The following is a 22,187-nucleotide window of genomic DNA, read 5'->3' on the forward strand; positions in this document are numbered from 1 at the left end:
AAAATGAAAAAAAATTGAAATTTGTTTTAAAAAATACCCAAAAAATACTGAAATTTTTTCTATAAATACCAACCGATACTCTTCACTTTTAACACCAACTCCTCATACATTTTCTTCTCCTTCTATTATTCTTTCTACTCAATATTTTTCACTTTCAAGTTGTTTTTTTCTCTATCATATTATGAGTTCTTCTAGTGAAACTGGAGGAGGGGCATGGAGCATGATGGAAGATGTTAGCTTGTGTGAGGCTTGGCTCCACGTTAGTCATTGTCCCATAACGGGCAATAAGATCAAATTCTGTCATATGTGGAAAAAAATTCATCAGGAATTTTGTGAAAGGGTAATTGGTTCGACAAGTACGGATCAGACATTATCTAGTAGGTGAAAATTCTTAATAAAGAGCTGGGAAAATGGAGAGATGCCTTAGGCAAAAGTGATGGACAACCATAGAAGCGGGGAAAACCTTAGCAATGAGGTAAATTATTTGTAATTTTTGTTTTATTAATTTCTATGTCATATTAAATTTTATTTAAATGTTTCTTGCAATTTATATATTTTGTGAATATTTCTTGTATTTCCAATATTAATATGAATGTTTCTTGCAATATTTATATTTTGTTTTGCATTTCTAATAAATTGTTAAAGTTTCTTGTGTTTCCATTATTTTTTTTTAATACTTGTTGCATTGCCAATATTTTTTAAAGTTTCTTGTATTTCCATTATTATTTTTTATACTTGTTGCATTGCCAATATTTTTTAAAGTTTCTTGCATTTCCATTTTTTTTTTTGTATAGATTATGCAAGCACAAATGTTTTTTGATGCTACTGGGCAAGGCAAAAAAAGTTTCAACCATACCCTATGTTGGGAAGTGATGAAGAATTGTAAGAAATTCCAAATTATTCCATCAGGTCCGACGGTAGTGTTGAACGAGATGCCACTCCATGAGACACCGGCATCGGATTCACCTATGGATCCCCGATGAGTCAAGACTCATCTATCGAAAATGGAGCATAGGCCTATTGGGAGGAAGGCGGCGAAGGCGAAGAGAGGGAGTAATTCTACCAAGAAACACATCTAAATATTTGGAGGAGCTTTCAAAGATGCAAGCCATGAGAATTGAAATGGACATGAAACAACAAGAGCACGATAGGGCAATGGAAGTAGAATATGCAAAAGAAAGGGAGTATGTACGCTAAGAAAAGATTGGAAAAAAATGATCAAAAAACCATGGCTATGGATACAACTCATATGAAACAAAACAATTTTGGAAGTTAGAACGAAGGGATGTTACGAAGACTTTTTCGTGAGGACCTAGCAACACAGATTGGTTAAATGATCAAAACCATTAAGTTAGTTTGCTTGCCTTTCATTTCATTGTATTTTTTGTTTAGTTTAAAAAATTAGTGGTAATTCATGTATTTTATTTTATGTGTTGTATTGATTTTCTTTTAGTGAATGAAAAAAATATTCAACAAAATTCCTTTTTATTCAAAACATTCCATACATAAAAAGCAAACCACAACCAAAACATAAAAAATAAAACGAACCACAACCAAAGCATAAAAAATAAACAAACCACAACTAAAGCATAAAAAAACAACAAAGCATAACTTAAAATACAACATAAACATAATACATTAAAAAAACATATTCACTTCACTTCATTGTCCTTCATTGCCTTTCACCGCCCACAAATGCTCCATCAAGTAAACTTGACGGTGTTCATAAATATACGACGATTGCATCTCCGTGTAGCGCTCAATCATACAATGCATGAAACTACCATATCTAACCAACGGATCATGCTGCACTGGTTCTCCATTTGGCCCCATAGGTTTTTCATAAATTCGTGTTAATGTCGTGTTCATGGGATCTGGTTCATACACTTCATTAGCATCGTAATCATACTCATCTTCCACAATCATGTTGTGGAGGATGATACAAGTCATCATTATACTCCTAAGCACCTCCTCATCGAATAGACGCGCAGCGCCCCTAATAATTGCCCACCGGGCTTGAAGGATACCAAAGCACCTCTCCACATCTTTTCTGTACCCCTCTTGATAGGCAGCAAAAAAAATTTCCTTATGGGATCGGGGATGTGGAATTGATTTCACAAATGTTGTCCACCTCGGGTAGATACCATCAGCTAGATAATACCCGGTAGACGGAATTATTAATTTGATATGTGATAGTTGGGCCTTCACCTCTCGAACATCATTGAACACCGGGATTGACCGGGACGTTCAAATCGTTTTGAGAGCCGCAACTCAAAAAGGTGTGCCAAACCCATGTATCAAAACCAGACCGCCGAGGATGATGCTTTTACGCCCTTTCGATTGCCATAATCCCTTGCCAGCTTGAAATTTTTCCATTGCCAATGCATGCAGTCAATGCTACCAATCATCCCAGAAATCCACGAGACTCACTTTTTGTAGAAGCCGTTGTAGGTCCTCAGGCGTAGGTCTCGCAGTAGTCCAGTGTCTGAGTTTCCATTGCATCACAAAATCACACCAAGCTCTCCAAAATAGTGGACTTCCCCATCCTGGCAATCTCATTCACTTGATCAGCAGATGACCCATACGCTAACATTATATCACAATGTGAACTTTTGCTCGGGAAGAAGCCCCAAATTTCCAGCATAATTTTTCTTTTGAACAAAGTAGTCATCATAATTGCAAATATCATGCATGACTTTATTGAATAAATGGGGTTGCATTCTATATCTTGCTAAAAAATGAACATCAGAGTACAGAGATTGTGGGATAAAATAATCTTCCAAAAGATTCTTACCCGAGAATATCTATGTCTATCCACATTCGGTGCCCGCCTTCTCGTGAACCACAACGGCTCTAGTTTTCTTCCTCCAACAAAGCAACGGCCACACCAAGTTGCTCATCTAGTTCTCTCTGCGCCCTTTTGCTTGCAGCTCTTCTACGCATTCTTGCTCGCATTTCTCGCTCTTGCCTCTCCAAAACCTCTTCCATGTCTGACATTGAGAATGGAGAATGAAATCTAAAATATGATAAATGAAATCTAAAATATGAGAAATGAAGATGTAGAGAAGATATGGTGTATGAGGTATGAGTGAGCCTCTGGTTTTATAAAAAATTTAGGCAGATAGAGATGACATGTAATTTTATAGGATGAAAATCTTATCTTAAATTTGAAATTCACATGAAATTTGAAATTTGAAATTTATCTGGAATTTGAATTTTGAAATGTATCTGAAATTTGATATTTTGAATGTATCTGAAATTTGAATTTTAAAATGTATCTGAAATTTGAAACCGAAAATCTTATTCGATATGAATAGTATTGAACGTAGGAACCAAAAATCTTATTCGAAAATATTATCCAAATTAATTGTTTAAGTAAACAAAGTTGTGAAAAAAACAAATAAAGAATAGTATTTGCCAGTGGCCTAAACTACTAAACACACTTTCTTTAGGCAGCCACTATTCACATGAATAGTAATCCTAGACTTATCTTGCTAACTGGACATGCTTTTAGAGAAACACTGCGAATAGATTTTACTTTAGATAAATACATGTTAAAATGGAATCTATTTGATAAATACATGTTAAAATGGATGTTATCGGACAGGGCAAAACGACAATACCAAGTTGAGTTGAGAGTTGGCCCCTCCCTCCCAAAATCCAAATGTTGAAGTCTCTTTCACCACAAATAAATTCTGAACTCATCCTCATATCATGTAAACACAAGATAAGGCAAATCAAAAGGGCTTGCATTGCACCCACCCAATCCCAATGTATCATTCATAATTTGTACAGTACAGATGCCATTTTTGAGAATTGATGAGAGTTTGTGAAATCTTGGGTTGCATTGCAATAAATGGATTATAAAAATAAGCAATTAAGTTAGTTTACTAAAAAAAAATTTAATTACTAGCCTATTATTAATTATTATATATAGCAAAGATGAGAATGGTGATGAGAATCCCGAGCCACAGGGCCAGCAGGGGTGTGAGCTTTCTTAACCTGGTTCAGCAGCTTGTGTACCTTCCAGCAGTTTTATTGTCGTCAATTGGTGCCTCTGCATCCATCACCGTCCTAGCGTCGTCGTCATCATCAGAAGCAGCAGCCGCATCAGTGAGGATGAGCCAGAGTGAGCCTCCCCTTCCCCCTCCGATGGCGAAGAAGGTGGAGCATAAGATGGAGATGTTCGGAGACGTGAGAGTGGACAACTACTATTGGCTTCGAGACGACTCTCGCTCCAACCCCGACGTCCTCTCTTACCTTCAACAAGAGAACGCTTACACCCAATTCCTCATGTCCGGTAGGTATCCACCTATCTGTTCTTTCCATCTTATCCCTTCGTTTCCCGTCTCATTTGTCTTTGTTACTTGTATTCAACTATTAATTGTCTGTATTTCGACTTTGATTTGATCTTCACTCAACAGCCTTTAATCTATTACTTGCAAAACTTAACCAACACACACATGTTCTTATAAATAAAATGCAATTATTTTGATTTTTGATTTTGTTTGCTTGTTTCTAACTTTAGTAGCAAAGCAATGTAATTTTATTTTTAATTGATTTATTTACATTAGGAACTAAGAAATTTGAAGATGAACTGTACGCTGAGATTAGGGGGAGGATCAAGGAGGATGATATATCTGCACCTGAACGAAAAGGCCCCTACTATTACTATCAAAGGACTTTGAAGGGTAAGGAATATGTTCAGCATTGTCGCCGCTTAATACCCAACTTTGAGGCTGAGGCCCCACTCTCTGTATACGATACAATGCCCACCGGACCTGATGCTCCTCCCGAGCATGTAATCTTGGATGAGAATATTAAGGCTCAACATCATGACTATTATAGCATTGGTGCTTTTAAGGTAACCACAACAATGGTGTATATGATTATAACAGATATTGCAGTGGTTTCTTGTTTGATTATACAAAGTTCTCCACTTTGTTGTAATTGCTTCTTCAGGTTAGTCCAAATAATAAATTGGTGGCATATACAGAAGACACCAAAGGAAATGAAATTTATACAATTCATGTCATTGATGCTGAGACAGGTGCTCCTGTGGGACTGCCTCTAGTTGATGCAACATCCTATCTTGCATGGGCTGGTGATGAAGCTTTAGTTTATATTACAATGGATGCAACTCTCCGGCCTGACAAGGTTTGATTCTACTGCTTCAAGCCCTCTGCTTCTCATGTCACGGCATGTTTCACACACCCACTTCGCCTGCATGTTCAATTCTTTGTGCCATTAATTTTTGAGTTGTCATTATTCAAGGACTAGAGAGCATTATAAGATATTTAGCTATCTTATTGGTGTTGAAGATCTTCATGTTCAGGTAAATTTTAGAATTTAGCAACTTACCAGTGGTTCTGTTACCGCGCTTCCCCCCATTTGTTTACATCCTATGTATGAGGCTCTCCTGTGTTTATTTTAGATAGTGTGCTCAATGACCACAGTCCCATGCTTTTACGTGAGAATACAAATGATTACATAATTTTTCATGAGAACTGGTGACAATGCCTCGTTAGGATGCATTCCTATATTTCTGTACAAGTCCTTTCTGTTTTCTTGCTGGTTTGTCTTGTTGCAGTGAGCCAGGAGGTCATGCCTTACCCCTGTCTGGCTCACTCACACAGAAGATAACTTTTACATGCATTCTGTTCGATCGTTTACTTTTATGAGTGAAGTGCTGCTTAATCCTTTTTGTTTAGCTTATAGCGTGTTTTCTTTTTAATAGGCATGGTTACATAAGTTGGGAACAGAACAGTCAAGTGACTCGTGCCTCTATCATGAAAAGGATGATATGTTTTCTCTTGACCTTCAAAGCTTCTGAGAGCAAAAAATTCTTATTTGTTGGATCTGAAAGTAAAATTACAAGATTCAACTTTTACCTTGATATTGCAAAGCTTGAAGATGGGCTTGTGGTTCTGACACCTCGTGTAAATGGCATTGATACATTTGTTAGTCATCGAGGAAATCATTTTTTTATAATGAGGAGAAGTGACAAATGTTTTAATTCTGAAGTAATTGCTTGTCCACTGGAAAATACATCTGAAACTACTGTTCTTCTTCCACACAGGGAAAGGTAATCATCAAATTTGGTAGTCGCATCCTCATTCATGACCTTAAAATGTTCATGAATTGACTTGTCATTTTAAAAATTTTAAGAACTATGAAAATTATGTCTTATGTCCTAGTTGTGGCATTATCAGCTTAAGTGTAAATTGAATGTGATATGCATGATTGAAAACATTTCATATCTAAATGTGATTTGCAGTATATTTTCTAGAAATGAAACTGAACTTTTTTCTGGAGCCTTTCTCTAGCTATTTTCCTTTGATGTGCTCTTTTAACTGTAAATAAGAGATATATAACAATGGATGGAGTTAGATGTGTTGTTCCGTCCTCCATGCCATATTGTCCAATTGCTGCTTATGCATTTGCATATTCATTCTAGAATTTTTCTCAGGGCGTGAAAAATCTTTGGCAATTTTTTGACCTTCACTATTTTTAGCAGGCACATTTTCTTTCTTATTTTAAGCATACTAATAAGAATTTTCTTCAGTGTAAAAATTCAGGATATACAACTTTTTAGTGATCACCTTGTTGTATATGAGCGTGAAGAGGGTCTACCAAAAGTCACTATCTATCATCTTCCAGATGTTGGACAACCGCTTAAAAGCCTTCACAGTGGTCAAGCTGTTAATTTTTTGGATCCCACATACTCTGTGGGTCGATCAGAATCAGAATTTTCTTCCAGAATTTTAAGATTTTCTTATAGCTCGATGAAAACGCCTCCATCTGTATATGATTATGATATGAAGACGGGCATTTCTGTTTTGAAGAAGATCGAAACAGTAAGTCGTTTTTATTGGCATTTCAAAGCTTGTTATTGGAAATTAAGATTTCGTTTATTACCTTTAATATATATACCTGGCCGCAGGGTTCCTTTGTGTGTGTATGTGTGTGTAAATGTGTTTTTGCGTGTGCATGAGTGTATGTGTGTGTGTGTTGTGTGAAAATGTTACCTTCTTTAGTGGTCGTATCTGTTTACTAATGCGAAGTTTATTGTAGGTCTAGGGAGAATGCTGGTTTTGCATGACATGATCATAATATTCACTCATATTATCTCGTTCTTATATTTTTGTTCTCTTTCATTTTCGAATACTCCATATACTGTTATGAATATATACCAACCAAGAAATTGTAGTTTGTATAAGGAAGCTAAAAGAAAGAACATAAGTTGGTTCAGTACGGTCATTGTTCAAAATTGTATAAACTTTACCCAACATAGTTTTTTTCTGAAAAAAGCAGGGGATGCAATTGGGTTTCTTATTAGTACGATGATGTGAGATTTTGTGGGGGAAATAGCAATGAAGTTCCAACCGCAGGAAGTTTGTTTACTGTGTAGAAGGACTATTTTGGTTTTCAAAGTTAAATATTTAAAGTGGAACTTTTACACATTTTCATTCCCATTTCATATACAGTAGTCATGGAATCAGATCCATGATATCACCTAACCTCGTACATGAGAGAGTTGGCAAAAAAGTTAGGTTGTATGGCATCTTCCTGAGTTATTTGATGCCTGGTCAAGTGTTGCCTTTTTCTTACTGTCAAATTAGACACAAATTTCAATATTGTAATTCAGAAGTATTGTTGTCAATTTTGTTTCTCAGGTTTTGGGAGGTTTTGAAGCATCAAATTATGTTACTGAAAGGAAATGGGCTAGTGCTCCAGATGGTACTCAGATACCAATATCAATTGTTTACAGGAAGGATCTCATAAAACTTGATGGATCGGATCCATTGCTACTCTATGGCTATGGCTCCTATGAGGTAACAAAAGATTCATAGATTAAACTAGGCACGAGTGATACATTTATATTTTTTTGTTTTTACTGCAATCATTATATTCCAAATGTGATTACATTGAGAAGCATGTCTTGTAGAAAATTTGCGAGATGTTTCAAAATACCCTTGAGAACTTCTAATTGGTCAATTAATCAAAGTACAGCCCTGAAATCTGAAGCCCTTAAAGATATGTAACAAGAGCCATCTTTGTGATTGCAGTCATTCCCTGCGTTATAGTACTAGAGATTAGCACCAAGATAAGTTTCTGAATTTTATATGTAACTGCTCTAGTCTTCCTTTTCAGCAACATTAAAGCCATACACCTCGGGAGAATCAGGAGTCGAGAGATGAGTCCTGATTCCCATTTCTTTTTGTCTGCCTTTTTTTAATGCATGAACATCAGATGTCTTCTTAAGAAGCTTACAAGTTTTCTTGTTATAGCCTTATAGCATCCGTTTGGATTAGTAATTAGCATGTAAAATTTTGTCCCTGGCCTATGATGCCTAATTCTGATCACAGTTCAGTAATTCCTGTGCATATACGTTGAAGTTTGTCAGTGGTCCTTTTGGCGTCTTTCTTCTACAGGTTTGTGAAAATCTTTAGAATCGTAACTTCTCGGTGAGAAAGAGTGTTAAGATCCTACTTAAAGCCAACATCTTGGGAGAAGGTGCTTTTTAAGGTTTTTGTTTCTGTGTTTCTGATGGATTTCTTGTCTACCCTGTTTTATAACTTATTTTTGCAGTAAGATTATTGTTTCCTACAAAAACAAAATAAAGATCCTAAGTAAAGCCACATATTATGCTTTTCAGAACCTTGAACTTCTTAATGTCGGGTTACTCTTCTGGCTTTGCTCCAATCACTCTGGTGTAACAACTTGCGGACTTTTGTCAAGATAGACTTTAGTCTAGCACATGTAAAATGCTGCAGGAGGCAATATCAAGCCATTGGGATTTTTTTTTTCTTCACTTGTATTCATTTCTCTCTCAATGACTCAGAGCCTTATCTTGTCAACAGGTCTGCATAGATCCCAGTTTTAAAGCTTCAAGGCTGTCTTTGCTGGATCATGGTTTTATTTATGCTATAGCTCACATTCGTGGGGGTGGTGAAATGGGGAGGCAGTGGTATGAGAATGGAAAGTTACTAAAGAAGAAAAATACTTTTACCGATTTTATTGCTTGTGCTGAGTATTTGATGGAAAAGAAGTACTGTTCAAAAGCAAGATTATGCATTGATGGAAGGAGTGCAGGTGGATTGCTTGTTGGTGCTGTTCTTAATATGAGGCCTGATTTGTTCAAGGCTGCTGTTGCTGGAGTGCCCTTTGTTGATGTTCTGACGACAATGCTTGATCCAACTATCCCTCTCACGACTTCAGAGTGGGAGGTATTTTTCTTTTCCTCATGAGATTCTTACATTGAAGCATTAACAAGGTGAAAGAAATGAAGAAGAAATTCCCTAGTAAAATTGTTTGTTATGAATGCAGAAATACTCTTGCTATGTCTATAATTGGTGAATTTTCTTGGATGCCATAGCTTGCATGTGATGAACATCTAGTTTTATGGACCATCACTTGGGCATTGTTAACTTAATCTCCTTAGGGATTTAATGATTAACTGGGGTGGATAATAATATAATGATCACATCATTTTAAACATCACATAAATGCAACACTAGTTAATTGATACTGTCATCAAACGCAACTTGTATCCTTGTATGGGTCAACCCGTACTTGACATCACGATTTTTCCTTGTTCTTTTCTTTTTTTTGCGCTACAAAATTTTTGGAGTTCTTCGCTTGAACTTTGTTTAAATCTGAGAAGCACGGAAACGGATACGGATACGGCGATACGATACGACATGACACGGGAATACGATAAATTTCCAAAAACTAGGATGGTCATGGATACGGTTATTAAAAATATATATTAACATATATTAATAAATATATATAACCTAAAATATATTTTAAATAAATTATATTTATAAATTATAAATATATTTTGGCAAACGGCGTCGTCACTTGAGATCAGTCTGACATCTTCTTCTTCTCTCCCTCTCTGTCTCTCTGTCGCTCTGTCTCTCTCCCTCTCTCTCCCCTTCCAGTCTGACATCTTCTTCTTCTTCTCTCTCCTCCCTCCCTCCCTCCCTCCCTCCCTCCCTCCCTCTTCACACGCAGCACCCAGGGGCTCCTCAACGGCAAACTTCGCCCGGAGGTTCGTATCTAAAAAGTCAGATACTCGTGTCTGGAATGTCGGATACTCGAATCCATTAGTCAACTAACGTATCCGTTGACTGCGATACGTATCCAATGTATCAGACCGTATCCGAAGCGTATCGTATCCAAACGAGTATCCGATACGGGATACGCCACTAAATTGGCGTATCCATGCTTCTTAGGTTTAAATATTCTTTGGTTTTCCAGATCTACCTAATTATATCCATTTGCCCCATCTTTATGATCTAAGGTGACTCTTGGTGACTGCAGTAAGCTTGCTACTATTTCTTTTCAAAATGTATGTTTAGATACTATTCACTGATATAATTTTGTTTCTGCAGGAATGGGGTGATCCACGTAAAGAGGAGTTCTACTTTTACATGAAGTCGTATTCCCCTGTTGATAATGTGAGAAAAAAACCTGTTCTGTACTGCTTTAATCAGTATCGTTATAACAAGTAAGCTAGAATAACCATAATTTGGTATCGTCAAGGTGATCATTTACAGACAACAGACAAATAGCCAAAATTAAAGACCTTTCTCTATTCTTCTGTCCCTGATAAAATTGCCAAGCACTAAGTCATGAATTGTAATACATTCCTAAAATATTTTTTACCTTAATGATCTAAGTTTGGCATTATTTAATGCAGGTTAAGGCGCAAAATTATCCAAACATTCTTGTTACTGCTGGTCTAAATGGTAGGCACAAGATCATAACACTTTTGCTTCTGCAATTTCAATTTCTTCATTATCTTGAAATAGTTAGCATTGCCATGAAAGATTGCAGGGTGCGCCCACAATATAGTTCGTTATTATCTTGAAATAGGAAATTCTCAGATAATTTCTTTATGTATATAATTAAAATCTATCGGAAGGCTTGCGGTCTGGAAAAAAGGAACCCTGTTTAAAAATATTAAGTCGTATTGTACCATGTTGAAAAAGTAGGGTGAGAATGTAATACTTTGATCTTAACTTTAACCGTAGAAGGTTTTAAATAAAGTCTAAGCCTAATCACAGAAAGAAAGTAAATCAAATCAAATCACTTACACGAGGAAGTTACTTTACACTGCTAAACAAATACTCACGTAGAATCCTAGTTGGAAATACTTTTATTCTCCAACAGAAACTGAGCACTGTTAAACACATTTGAATGTTTAAGTCAAATCATTATGTTTAGAGGACTTCATGGGTAGGGCTTATTGGATGTTGGTGGCTGATCCCATGGATGAGACTCAGCTGTGTAATGGAAAGAGGGAAATTTTAATTTCATATCTGATAATGCTTTTTTTCTCCTGGCATTCCATTTGAGACACTGGTTTATTGCAACAGATCCACGTGTGATGTATTCAGAACCTGCTAAATTTGTGGCAAAACTAAGGGATATGAAGACTGATAAAAACATCATTATGTTTAAATGTGAATTTGGTGCTGGCCATACTTCAAAGTCGGGAAGGTAAAATTCTTTTGGCTATAATTTCTGAAACAGAGTGGATTATTCATTTTAAATAAAATTTTATTATCCGTTCATTTTGGACGTAAATGCAAGTCACAATTTCACAAAGGTGAGAGGAACAATTGCTTATAATTAAAAACAGCGAGAACTCTATGGCCTTAAAGATCGTTGAAGTCTGAAGTATTTCCATGCATTCTCAGTAAGGAACTAATTTGTGTTTCTTCCCCTTTCTTGTTTGTTTGGTGCAGATTTGAGAAGCTTCAAGAAGATGCCTTCATATATACCTTCATTATGAAGGCTCTGGATATGGTTCCTGCCCAAGGATCTGGGTTGAATTAATTAGACTTGTTGACGCAGAAAAATGGTTCTGTAATTTTCCCGCGCAACTTAGTGATGAGATGTGATGGATCATGGGTGAAGGTGAGGACCTTCACCAAGTGTGTGAGGATTTGAGCAAGCGATAAGCATACAGAAGACAAGATATACGTGGTTCACCCTTCATGAATGGGCTATATCCACAAAGAAGTATATTCTCATTATTGTAATATTGTGTATTTACATTTGTACATGGGGTTGGACCCAAATTTAAATGTAAGAAAGGGGAAGGTCATGACTAAAGATCAAGCCCAGCCCAAAAGATCCTTTTCTAAAGGGAGAGTGGTCTCCTTTTATAAGTGAGGGGGAGCCTTCACTTCTTGTAATATTCCAATGTGAGACTCTTTGCTTCGCCTAGAGTTGCTTCTAGTTGCTTGGTCAAATATGGTATAAACAAGACTGCTCCAGGTAGGAGGATGTGGTGCAAATAATATAGGATTCACTTTTTTCTTTTTTTTTGGTCTAGTATGGTGATGTTGGAATCTAATCGGATTTCGAATCGGATTGGGTAAAAAAAAATTTTAACTCGGGTTGAGTGGAATTTCAAGTGCTCCGCTCCATCTCTGACCCGTTTACAGGCCTGCATTGGAGACTCTTGCATTTTTCTGTTGAATGTGACTTATTTTATGGGTAAAAGTTGAATGCTACATTATTAGAAGGAAATAACGACCAACTATAGGGAAGTGATTCTGCGTGTGCCAATCCAACTACACAAGCAAAACAACCATTTTCAAAAACTAGCAAGGTTGGATCAGTTCAGTTAGTCATACATACTTATTGGAGGAGAAAGCCATAAGAAATTAAACGTTCAACTGAACAGAAGGTGAAATGGGCTTTATATTCAGAGTTCAAACATTTCATTTCCAGTTCAACCCTTCCCTCGGTGTATGTATCGGTTGCTTAGAATACTCTTTCCTTCTGACCCAAAAAAAAGTAAAAAAATAATCCTCTTACCTGCCAGTCCTTTTAATCCTCTACAATCCAGAGTTGTGAGGGTGAGTTATCCTTGCACCTCTCTAAAGTTTAAATTTATTTATAATTGGCTTATTTTTATTTATTATTTATTTTGGGTGAGGATTGAACGAGGGTTGAAGGTGTTTGGGATATCACTTTTTGTTATCCTGGCCAATGATGCAATGGCACGTGAGATAATTGTTCTACGTGTCGTCGTATTAATGGCTGGTGATATCACCGTTACAATGGCTGGTGATATCACCGTTACAAGTAAGTTTTTAGGGTTTGTGTCACCAACACCATCCGCGAAGTAGCAGGGATAGCAAAACAGTGAACCTTGTTACAAGTATGTTTTCCTGGTTTGTGTCACCATCTATGAAGTAGGAACCTTTTCCAGACTGCATTGAGTCATCAACAAAAGCTAAGGCGTAAATCCCGACAAGCAAAGTAACAAACAAAACAGAACAGATACAAAACAAAAACAAAACCTGATCTCTCATCTCTTCCCAACAACAGAGCTTTCACAAGAACGGAGTCTTTTTACGTCTCTCTCTCTCTCTCTCTCTCTCGTTGTATTGTAGCTTTTCCCTTGGCTTGATTGCTGATTAGAAAGAATTTAGATTATCCAATCAAATTTATAGAATTGAGCAGCAGCAGCAATAATGCCATCTTCATCGCTTCGATCTTCTTCGGAGTCGGAGCAGCAGCCAGGAGTACCTGCAAAGGCTCTTCGACTCGGCCCGCCCCTTCCTCCGTGGCGAGCTGGAGGCGATCGACGAGAATTTGCCTTCACTTGTGGGTGTGCTGCACTCAGTTCGAGCAGGTGAGTGCTGGCACAAGCATGGCACCTTTCTTGAACACCTGGTTGGTTGACATATACCGCATTCTTAAGATACGGAAAGCCCAAGATTCTGTCTGCCTTTGCGGCCTCTTTCACTCTGCTTATTCCAGTTCCTATGTCAACCTCGCCATATTTGATCCCTCAATAGGCCGTGAAGTGGTCCGCAGCCATGTTGGGGATGCTGCAGAACGCTTGTCCTGTGTCGTCCCAAGACAGTCTCTAATTCACGATGACCTTTTGTTCCACTACACAGACTCGGAGCTCGTTGAACATCTCAAACAATCTGAGGTATCGCTTGCTGCCCCTGCCACTAATTCCAATTCTAATAATCAGGATCAGATTCAGGAGGATCACTCAGCAGCGCCTTGGAGTTGGAGGAAGAAACTGCAAACTCTTGTTCCTGCTAATGGGATTACAGTGAAGCACACCGGGGAAGATGTCTTGGTCTCAAGGAGGGTAGTTGCAGTGTTTCTTATGATGACAATGGCAGATTTCAGTGACCAACTTTTTGGTTTCCAGGACGAGCTGTTTGATAACATAGATGGCCGCCTTGAGTTTAAGGACAACTGTGCAGCTCTGTGGCCTGGCGATGGCAAGCCAGGGCTTTGGATGAATTCCATATCAAGAATGGCTGCAATATACACTCTGATCGTGAGAGAGGAAGCGATTTTTGTTCAAGAGAGGAAAATTACTAGTGCTACTGCAACTGGAGACAGGTTGGACAAATCTAGAGATGAAGATATTGAGCTGGTGGTGCCGCCAGTTTTCGACAAGTGCACAAGGGCTGCAAGGGATTTGTACTGGAAGCTGTTTGTGGTATGTCGTCGTCTTCTAAGAGAGAGATTGTTGATGATGGTAGAGGAGCTGATGATGAGGAAGCGACGGTGGTTCTGTTGAGGTCGTGTGTTGAGAGAAACCCTTTTACTGGGAAGCCACATGTGGTGTTGGCTCAGGTTTATGTGACAAAAGCAAAGTTTGAGGAGGCAGAGAGAGAGAGGCAGAGAGAGGGCTGACTCTGATGTTGGAATGGGGGAGTGCTTGGGACAAGAGGATGTCTTGGGAAGGATGGATTGCTTGGGCAAGAGTGCTGCTCATGAAGGCAAGGGACAGATCATGGCCACAAACTTCCTGGGGCATCCTCAACTTGGGCCTTGTCAAGTAGACACTCACTTTATACACACATCCACCCATCCATCCGTCCGTCCGTCCGTCATCTTCATATATAAATAAACAAATAAATAAAAGCTCTCATGAGTCATGAATCATTCCTCGTACGGTACCTTGAATCAACAAAGGGCATGCACATCCTCGAGCTCCAGCTCCAGCTCCAGGTATGCTGTGTATCAGTTGTGTATGTGTGTGTGTAGGAATGAATGTTTTCCAGGACAGGACATATGTGGATGTTTTCTGGACATATGTGGGTGTTTACAAATAATGTTTAGTGTCATATATATGAAGGAAAGAGTGATGTTTTTGTGTTGTTCATCAAGCAACATAAGAGTGACGTTTTTCTTCTCTCTTGCCAATACATAAGCATCAGTGTTTGCAACATAATTTAACCTTGCAAGAGAAAATTACCATATACATATATGGCCAGCCAAGCGGTAATTGGAGGAATGAGAATTCGAACACCATACCTCAAGTGTAAGAGTAATTGCTCTTAATCATTTCAGTTACGAGGCCCCGCTAATAAAGTTTCCTTTTTTAACATGTCATGTTGAACCATATAAACTTCGAACGTGAAACAAGAATCATGTGGTAGGACCCTCTAGGTTTTTTAGGTTTACAAGATTAGGTACCATGTCTGCCTAAAATATCTTCTTCAACTTAAAAGACTCCGAAATCTAGTTTTCCAATTCCGCATAGATTCAACATCCTAGTCAACATTGTCGATCCATATACATGCAATGGGGGCCAATTCCCCTTTAAGCGCAATCAACGCAACCTAATCTGATTCAGGTTTGATCACTCATTTACGAGGAAACCCAAATCATTGAATTTATGTTCTTTGACAAATAAAACATATCATTTGATTTGAGACACAGATTTGGTCCATGGATGAATTTGGTGTCCACGATATTTCTTACACATATAATTTGATTTGTAATAATACGTCAATCAAATTTCGTTTTCTCTCAAAAAAAAAAATTCGTTTTCTCTCCAAAAAAAAAAAATCTTCGAAACACGTCTTTATTAATTAGAAATAAATACGAAAATTTTATTTTAGAATTCCTCATTTTCAATCACCATCAAACTATAAATGTTTGTTAGGCTTATTGCTTTTTTTACTTTTATTTTCTTTTCTTCCTATAGGACAGGACAATGGAAGAGCTATCACCTGCCCGTTCCAGCCATGCCCTCCAGTAGAGAAGACATAAAATTTGAATTCTATTTGTGAAAAGTTAGGAGAAAAACGCAAATTAAAAGACCAAATAAGTCAAAACCGAAGGACGATAGTTTGACAAACATCCCCTTAATAAGTCAAAGCTTCTCCACTGCAGGCATGTGCATGTCAATTGGAAATTTGGCATAGCGGACAAGCGTTACTAGAAAACCCTGGATCCTTCTTTTTACTCTAATCACTTACTGTATGCAAAATGCAAATGATCACTATAGCGAAGAACATGGTACATAGGCTAGCTTATGTGAACTAGGGCAGTTGATTAATCCAATGTGTTCATTTTCTTGTGTCGGGATTTGAATCTCTTATCTCTGAGTAATTAAAATAGTTTAGAACATGGCACAGTAGAAAAATAAAAATAAAAACAGAACAAACTTAATTAATTAAAATTAAAGATGTATGGTGGGAATAACATTAGCATTCAATTTAAGACAGATTAAAGCACTTTTGCTAGTTAGAATCTATTTAAGACAGATTAAAGCACTTTTTACTGGTTATAATCACTAAAGCTATCTTCCAAATTAGGAAAAGTCAATAATCATGAGCAATCAATGGAACTTCCTGGGAGCAAATAGATATGGTGGTACTGATCAGGCGGGGGTGGTTGCAGCATATCTTAGGTAGATCAAGGGAAGTGATTTTCACACTTCCCTTTTCTATCCATCTAACCATTCTTTTATCATCACTTGTCTTTGTCATACTATTAAAACTCAGATTATACCGTTATAAATGTTGCAATTGATTTGCTTAGGAGAAAATTGTCCAGCTAGTTGACAAACGGTGAAAATTACTTTCATATATACCTTTTTAAAAAGGGGTGTTTTTTGTGGTTAATTTCGATTTAGTACCCTGAACTCTTACCTTTAAAGCACATTTGTCCATACACTCTCAATTTTAACAATTACATACCCAAAACTTTTCAATTTTTTGCCATCTGGTTCCGGCGTTAACTTGGATATCAAAATTTCCGTTAATTGATTGTGTGGCAGACATGAGTCTCACCTATCCATTTATTTCGATGTCAGTTGAAGAGTATTTTCGAATAATTCGTGTCTTTTTGCCTACGAAGAACACATTGCACACATTAATACCAAACCCTTTTCTTTTTCTTTTTTTAAACAAAATACCCTTCAATTGAATTGAAATAAGTAAATAGATGGGACCCAAGTTTGTCACACAAGCAATTAACGGAAATTTTGACGATGAAGTACAAAATTAAAAAGCTTATGGTATGTAATCGTTAAAATTGAGAGTGCAATGACAAACGTGTCTTAAAGATAAGAGTTCGGGGTACTAAATTGAAATTAACCTCTTTCTTTTTTGGCCTCAATACAATATGAAGTAAATTAGAAGCAACCAACCAACCCAAAGTCACATGAAAGTAATTCCCGCACAACTTAGAAGTCAGGCGCTTTTTAACTCCAAGCCAAACCAGCAGAAATTATAGCCTTCTTCTTTGGCGCAAGAAATGATTGTTGGCACGCACCAGCAGCATGAAACTTGTGGAGGGCGACGAGCGCTGCAAAAGAAAGGGTTGATTGATTTCGTTTCTTTTAAAGTTCAAAAAACAAAAAAACTACGCAGCAGATTTTGAATCTAGTGCGCTCCAACGTTCAAAGTGCAACTAGGATCCTCGTGATCATCAAACGGTCACAATTTTATTTTACATGTGAAAGTCTTTAAATTGATTTTCCCCCTCATCTTTCATCAAACATTCTATTTCCTTCCCTCATACAACTATTTTGCTCTTTTGGCTGTTACTTACCTGTATAAATAAAGAGGTACATAGTTCCCTTGAGACATATTCAATCCATCCATCCCACATTTTTATTATTACCATTATTATGTATTCTGAAACACACTTCCATATTCAGATTGTTTCCATTTCCACCATCTTTTTTCATCATTAAACCTTCCTGTCTACGGGAAGGCCTCAAGAAATAGAATAAGCCCGTGTCTGCTGCTGTCAAGCTTTTCCCACCTTTTCCATTCTAAATTATAATTTGGGGACCATCTAGCAAGCTAGATTTCAACCCCCCCCTGTCAATCAGATCCCCAATACACTAGAAATTTCCATATATTTTTTTCTTTTTCTTTTTCTTCTAAATAATCAGATCGTTCATCATAGGATCAAAATGAAAATGCCAGTCGTGGTCCTGAGATGGGTTTCCAACTCCAACCAAATTATGCTAGTATTATCACTAATATTGTATTGTATGTTGTCAATAGTGCTAGTGTCCTCGTCTGAAGCTCAAACAGAAACTGGAGGAGGAGGAGGAGGAGGAGGAGGAGGAGGAGGAGGAGGATCCCCTGTTTGTTCAGAAGCAGATAGAGCTTCCCTTGTGAGCTTCAAAGGCAGAATCATCAAGGACACAACAGGAATTCTTTCTTCATGGATAGGCAGAGACTGCTGTGGAGGAGGTTGGGAAGGTGTTGAGTGCAATCCAGCTGGGAGGGTTACTGTGTTGCAGTTGCAGAGACCAGCTACAGCTACTGGTGATGCTGCTGCAGATAGAGACTCTGGCCTTTACATGAAGGGCACTCTCTCCCCATCTCTGGGCAATTTGAATTTCTTGGAGGTAATGGTAATCAGTGGGTTTAAGCAAATCACAGGTCCAATTCCTGAGAGCTTTTCTAATCTCGCCCACCTCACCCAATTGGCCCTTGAAGACAATTCCCTCGGAGGGAACATTCCTCCAGGTTTAGGTCATTTGTCCTCCCTCCAAAGCCTCTCCGTCAGCGGCAACCGTTTCAGGGGACAGATTCCCCCAACCCTAGGCCATCTCACCAATCTCGTCCAAATCAATTTAAAAAGCAATTTCCTCACTGGTCCAATCCCTCCCACTTTTCAAAATTGTCATGCTTTGCAGTATCTTGATCTCAGCTTCAATATGTTGTCCGGCCTCATTCCAGATTTCATTGGTGGCCGCTACTTACCAAACCTCACTTTGATTGACCTCTCCAATAACCAGTTTTCTGGTCAGATGCCGATTTCCCTCTTCAGCTTGCCCAAGCTTTTGGACCTCTCTCTGAACCATAACCAGCTGACCGGCATAATCCCAGTCCAGGTGGAGGGTCTCAAATCCCTTACCAGTCTTTCATTGAGCTCCAATCGCCTTACCGGCCACATTCCCATTTCCATTTCAAGGTTGCACAACCTCTGGTACCTAAATTTATCTGCCAATGGGCTTTCAGACCCTCTTCCCTCTACCCTTGCCACGGGCATTCCTTCTCTCTTGTCAATAGACTTGTCTTACAACAAGCTCAGTTTGGGGAAAGTTCCAGATTGGATCAGGAGCAGACAGCTTCGAGATGTTCATCTTGCCGGCTGCCAGTTAAGCGGAACCCTCCCAAGCTTTGCAAAGCCTGATTCTTTCAACTCCATTGACCTCTCTCATAATCATTTTACTGGTGGAATTTCAAACTTGTTGACCAACATGTCAAGCCTGCAGAACCTCAACCTCTCCAACAACCAACTCAAGGCTGATCTTTCAGAAATCAAGTTGCCCGACACCCTTTCTTCCCTAGATGTACACGCAAATCAGCTCACCGGATCTCTCTCAGGGTCGACAGGAATCTTAAATGACAGGGCAAGCAGCTTTTTGGAGTTCGTAGATGTATCCAACAACCAAATTTCTGGTGGCATCCCAGAGTTTAGGGAAGGCTTGAGGCTGAAAGTGCTCGACGTAGGAAGCAACAAGATCGCTGGTCCCATCCCCAACTCAGTTTCAAACCTGGCTCAACTGGAGAGGTTTGATATATCAAGAAACCAGATAACAGGCACCATCCCCACAAGTTTGGGGTTGCTGGTGAAGCTTCAATGGCTTGACGTGTCCATCAATGGGCTCACTGGAAAGATTCCAAACAGCCTACTGGGGATTGAACGTCTCAAGCACGCAAGCTTCAGGGCAAACAGGTTGTGTGGGGAGATCCCACAAGGGAGACCATTTAACATTTTTCCTGCAGCTGCCTATCTGCACAATTTGTGCCTTTGTGGCAAGCCTATGCCACCTTGCAGGTAGAGCCAGTAAGAAGCTGACTCGGGTGCAGGAGCAGGAGCAGGAGCAGCCCATACCATATCACCAGTTTCATTGAGACATGATCATAAATTAATATAGGAAATAGGATGTCTACTGCAATTGTAACTTGCAACTTGCAAGAGCCAAGCCCAGCCAAGAGATAGTCACTTATTATCTGTTTCTTTTTACATGATTATCCTATTCATTTTAAATTTAAGAAACCTTGTTTCCATATCCATAAGGTGTTTTACTTAAGCTTAACATCCAGACAGAGCATATAGAAGAAATCATTTGCTTCAAATGCTTACAAAAATGCACTTTGTAACTTAAAATGCAACTGTTCATCATCATTCCAAGTTCCAAGTTTCAACCCCACAAGACAATGAGTAAGCGAGGCACTAAACATTTCCTATTTTGACACAGAACAACCAAAACTGCCATTATACCTATTCGAACAAAACCAGACTGAGAATTTACAAGAATCCAGAAACATGTGTTAGACACCATTTCCCTAAATGGAGGACACATTCATTAAACTTCCTTCTCTGAAGCTTCTTTCTCTGAACCTCCTTCAATTTCATCCTGAATAACCACCGAAACAAAAAGAAAATATATCAAAATTTAACCCAAGAGCATAACACTCAAAATTGAAGAATGAGCAATAGCGAGTCTTTACATCCCCAACTTCTGCATCTGCATCAGCATCGGCATCGGCATCATCAGTCTCCATCTCCAATGCTTTTTTATACTCTGCTTTAAGCTCAGCTGCCTTATCCACATAAGGCTTCTTCTCCTAAACACATTTGACATCCGACACAAGAAAATATAGAGTCAATTCACCATTTGCTGTCGACAAGCAACGAAACAAAATCTTAAAAAGACAAAACGAATACAAAAAAACAAAACCTCGTCAGTCATAGACTTCCACTTCTCACCACCCTCCTTTGCAACCTGAAATCCATTTTTTAAGTTACAGCGTTAATGCCCGAAATCATCAAAACATAGCATAGCATACATGAATGGAGTTACATAAGACTGAAAACAACATACCGTCTTAACAAGCTTCGAATCAGGATTGGCTTCCTTGAAAGATTTCCTGAAATCGTCCCTGCAGTATACAAAATCCTACCCCAATTAACACTAAGCAACGTCACACAAGCAACTGGCAGTGCTGTACACTGTATCATATTGGTAATTGCATTATTGCATACACACACATAGAGAAACAGAGGATGAGATGAGATTTACATGAAGAGGAAGAAGGCAGTGAGAGGGCGCTTGGGTGCATTTGGATCTTTGTCCTTCTTGGCTTTCTTTGACTTGGGCTCTGATGTAGTGGACCTCTTCCTGCAAAAATTACAATTTAACCAAATCAAGAGATAAGTAAATCACACAAGAGCAAGAGCAACGCAAATGAAGAGAAAGAGCCAGAGCAATTTGGGCATACCTCTCTGTGGGAGACTTCTTATTCGCTTCAGGCGGCCTTTCCACAACCTGAGAGCCTGAACGAACAAACACAAGTAAAGCAAACCAAATCAACCAAATGATATAATATTCTCCCCCCAAAAAAAATATATAAAAAGCAAAACCCACTCAGATGCAACTTGATTTTGGCATCAAGGCTACAGCTGTGCATGCTGATGAGTGCCACTGGGACATTCTTGTTGCACTCCTCGCTGCAAAATAACCCACAATCTAGTCAATATGTTGACTAATCGATCTGCCCTAAAAAGTATAAATTCCTTTACAGCCAAGAAAACAAAACCAGGGCAGGCATAAATGCAATAGAAGTAATTAAATATGGAAAATAAAGAAGAGCAATAGAAATGGGGAATTAGAAAGGAAAAGAAAGATAAGCGGAGAGGAGAGATGGGAATGGGTACCATCGGGCAAAGGCGCTGCCGTCCTTGCCACGAACAAGAGAAGGTACACTTGACTCCTCCGTGGCCTCCACCCTCTTCCTCGCCTTGGTTGGGTTCGATTTCATTGACCCACCTCCCATTTCTTCTTCTTCTTCTACGAAAGTATGAACGCTGCCTGAATATCAAAGGGTGAAGTGAACCCAAAGCAAATATATATTTTG

General features: G+C 38.5%; 3 protein-coding genes and 1 pseudogene across 3 annotated transcripts; 3 read left to right on the forward strand and 1 right to left on the reverse strand.

Moving 5' to 3' along the window:
- Positions 1–3,723: 3,723 nt before the first annotated feature.
- LOC103321112 (uncharacterized) lies at positions 3,724–12,246 on the forward strand. Its single transcript, XM_008222874.3, is given in 12 exon segments — positions 3,724–4,300; positions 4,575–4,864; positions 4,963–5,157; positions 5,738–5,824; positions 5,826–6,085; positions 6,566–6,857; positions 7,677–7,835; positions 8,865–9,230; positions 10,404–10,469; positions 10,712–10,760; positions 11,391–11,514; positions 11,763–12,246. Coding segments are annotated over 12 exon segments (2,337 nt in total). The 5' UTR covers positions 3,724–3,942; the 3' UTR covers positions 11,854–12,246.
- An 830-nt stretch (positions 12,247–13,076) lies between these two features.
- LOC103321363 (uncharacterized) lies at positions 13,077–15,199 on the forward strand (annotated as a pseudogene).
- A 2,562-nt stretch (positions 15,200–17,761) lies between these two features.
- On the forward strand, positions 17,762–20,338 carry LOC103321111 (Leucine-rich repeat (LRR) family protein). Its single transcript, XM_008222873.2, has one exon. The coding sequence runs from the start codon at positions 18,221–18,223 to the stop codon at positions 20,105–20,107; it is 1,887 nt and encodes a 628-aa protein (XP_008221095.2). The 5' UTR covers positions 17,762–18,220; the 3' UTR covers positions 20,108–20,338.
- Positions 20,339–20,422: 84 nt separating this feature from the next.
- Positions 20,423–22,153, reverse strand: LOC103321110 (high mobility group B protein 7-like). Its single transcript, XM_008222872.2, has 8 exons — positions 21,988–22,153; positions 21,698–21,780; positions 21,552–21,606; positions 21,353–21,451; positions 21,155–21,212; positions 21,011–21,055; positions 20,781–20,897; positions 20,423–20,686 (listed from the first exon to the last, which is right to left on the reverse strand). The coding sequence occupies exons 1-8, from the start codon at positions 22,104–22,106 to the stop codon at positions 20,636–20,638; spliced, it is 627 nt and encodes a 208-aa protein (XP_008221094.2). The 5' UTR covers positions 22,107–22,153; the 3' UTR covers positions 20,423–20,635.
- Between the last annotated feature and the right edge of the window lie 34 nt (positions 22,154–22,187).

The sequence above is a fragment of the Prunus mume genome, linkage group LG2 (assembly GCF_029339155.1).
Source record: "Prunus mume cultivar Tortuosa linkage group LG2, ASM2933915v1, whole genome shotgun sequence".
NCBI classification, from domain to species: Eukaryota; Viridiplantae; Streptophyta; class Magnoliopsida; order Rosales; family Rosaceae; genus Prunus; species Prunus mume.

Excerpts from the sequence above, each read along its gene's own strand:
- LOC103321111 (XM_008222873.2), top strand. The coding sequence starts at position 18,221 with ATGAAAATGCCAGTCGTGGTCCTGAGATGGGTTTCCAACTCCAACCAA.
- LOC103321110 (XM_008222872.2), bottom strand. The coding sequence starts at position 22,106 with ATGGGAGGTGGGTCAATGAAATCGAACCCAACCAAGGCGAGGAAGAGG. Across the intron at positions 21,781-21,987 it reads GGCAGCGCCTTTGCCCGATG|CGAGGAGTGCAACAAGAATG; the intron begins GTACCCATTCCC and ends GTTATTTTGCAG. Across the intron at positions 20,898-21,010 it reads GGAAGTCTATGACTGACGAG|GAGAAGAAGCCTTATGTGGA; the intron begins GTTTTGTTTTTT and ends AAATGTGTTTAG.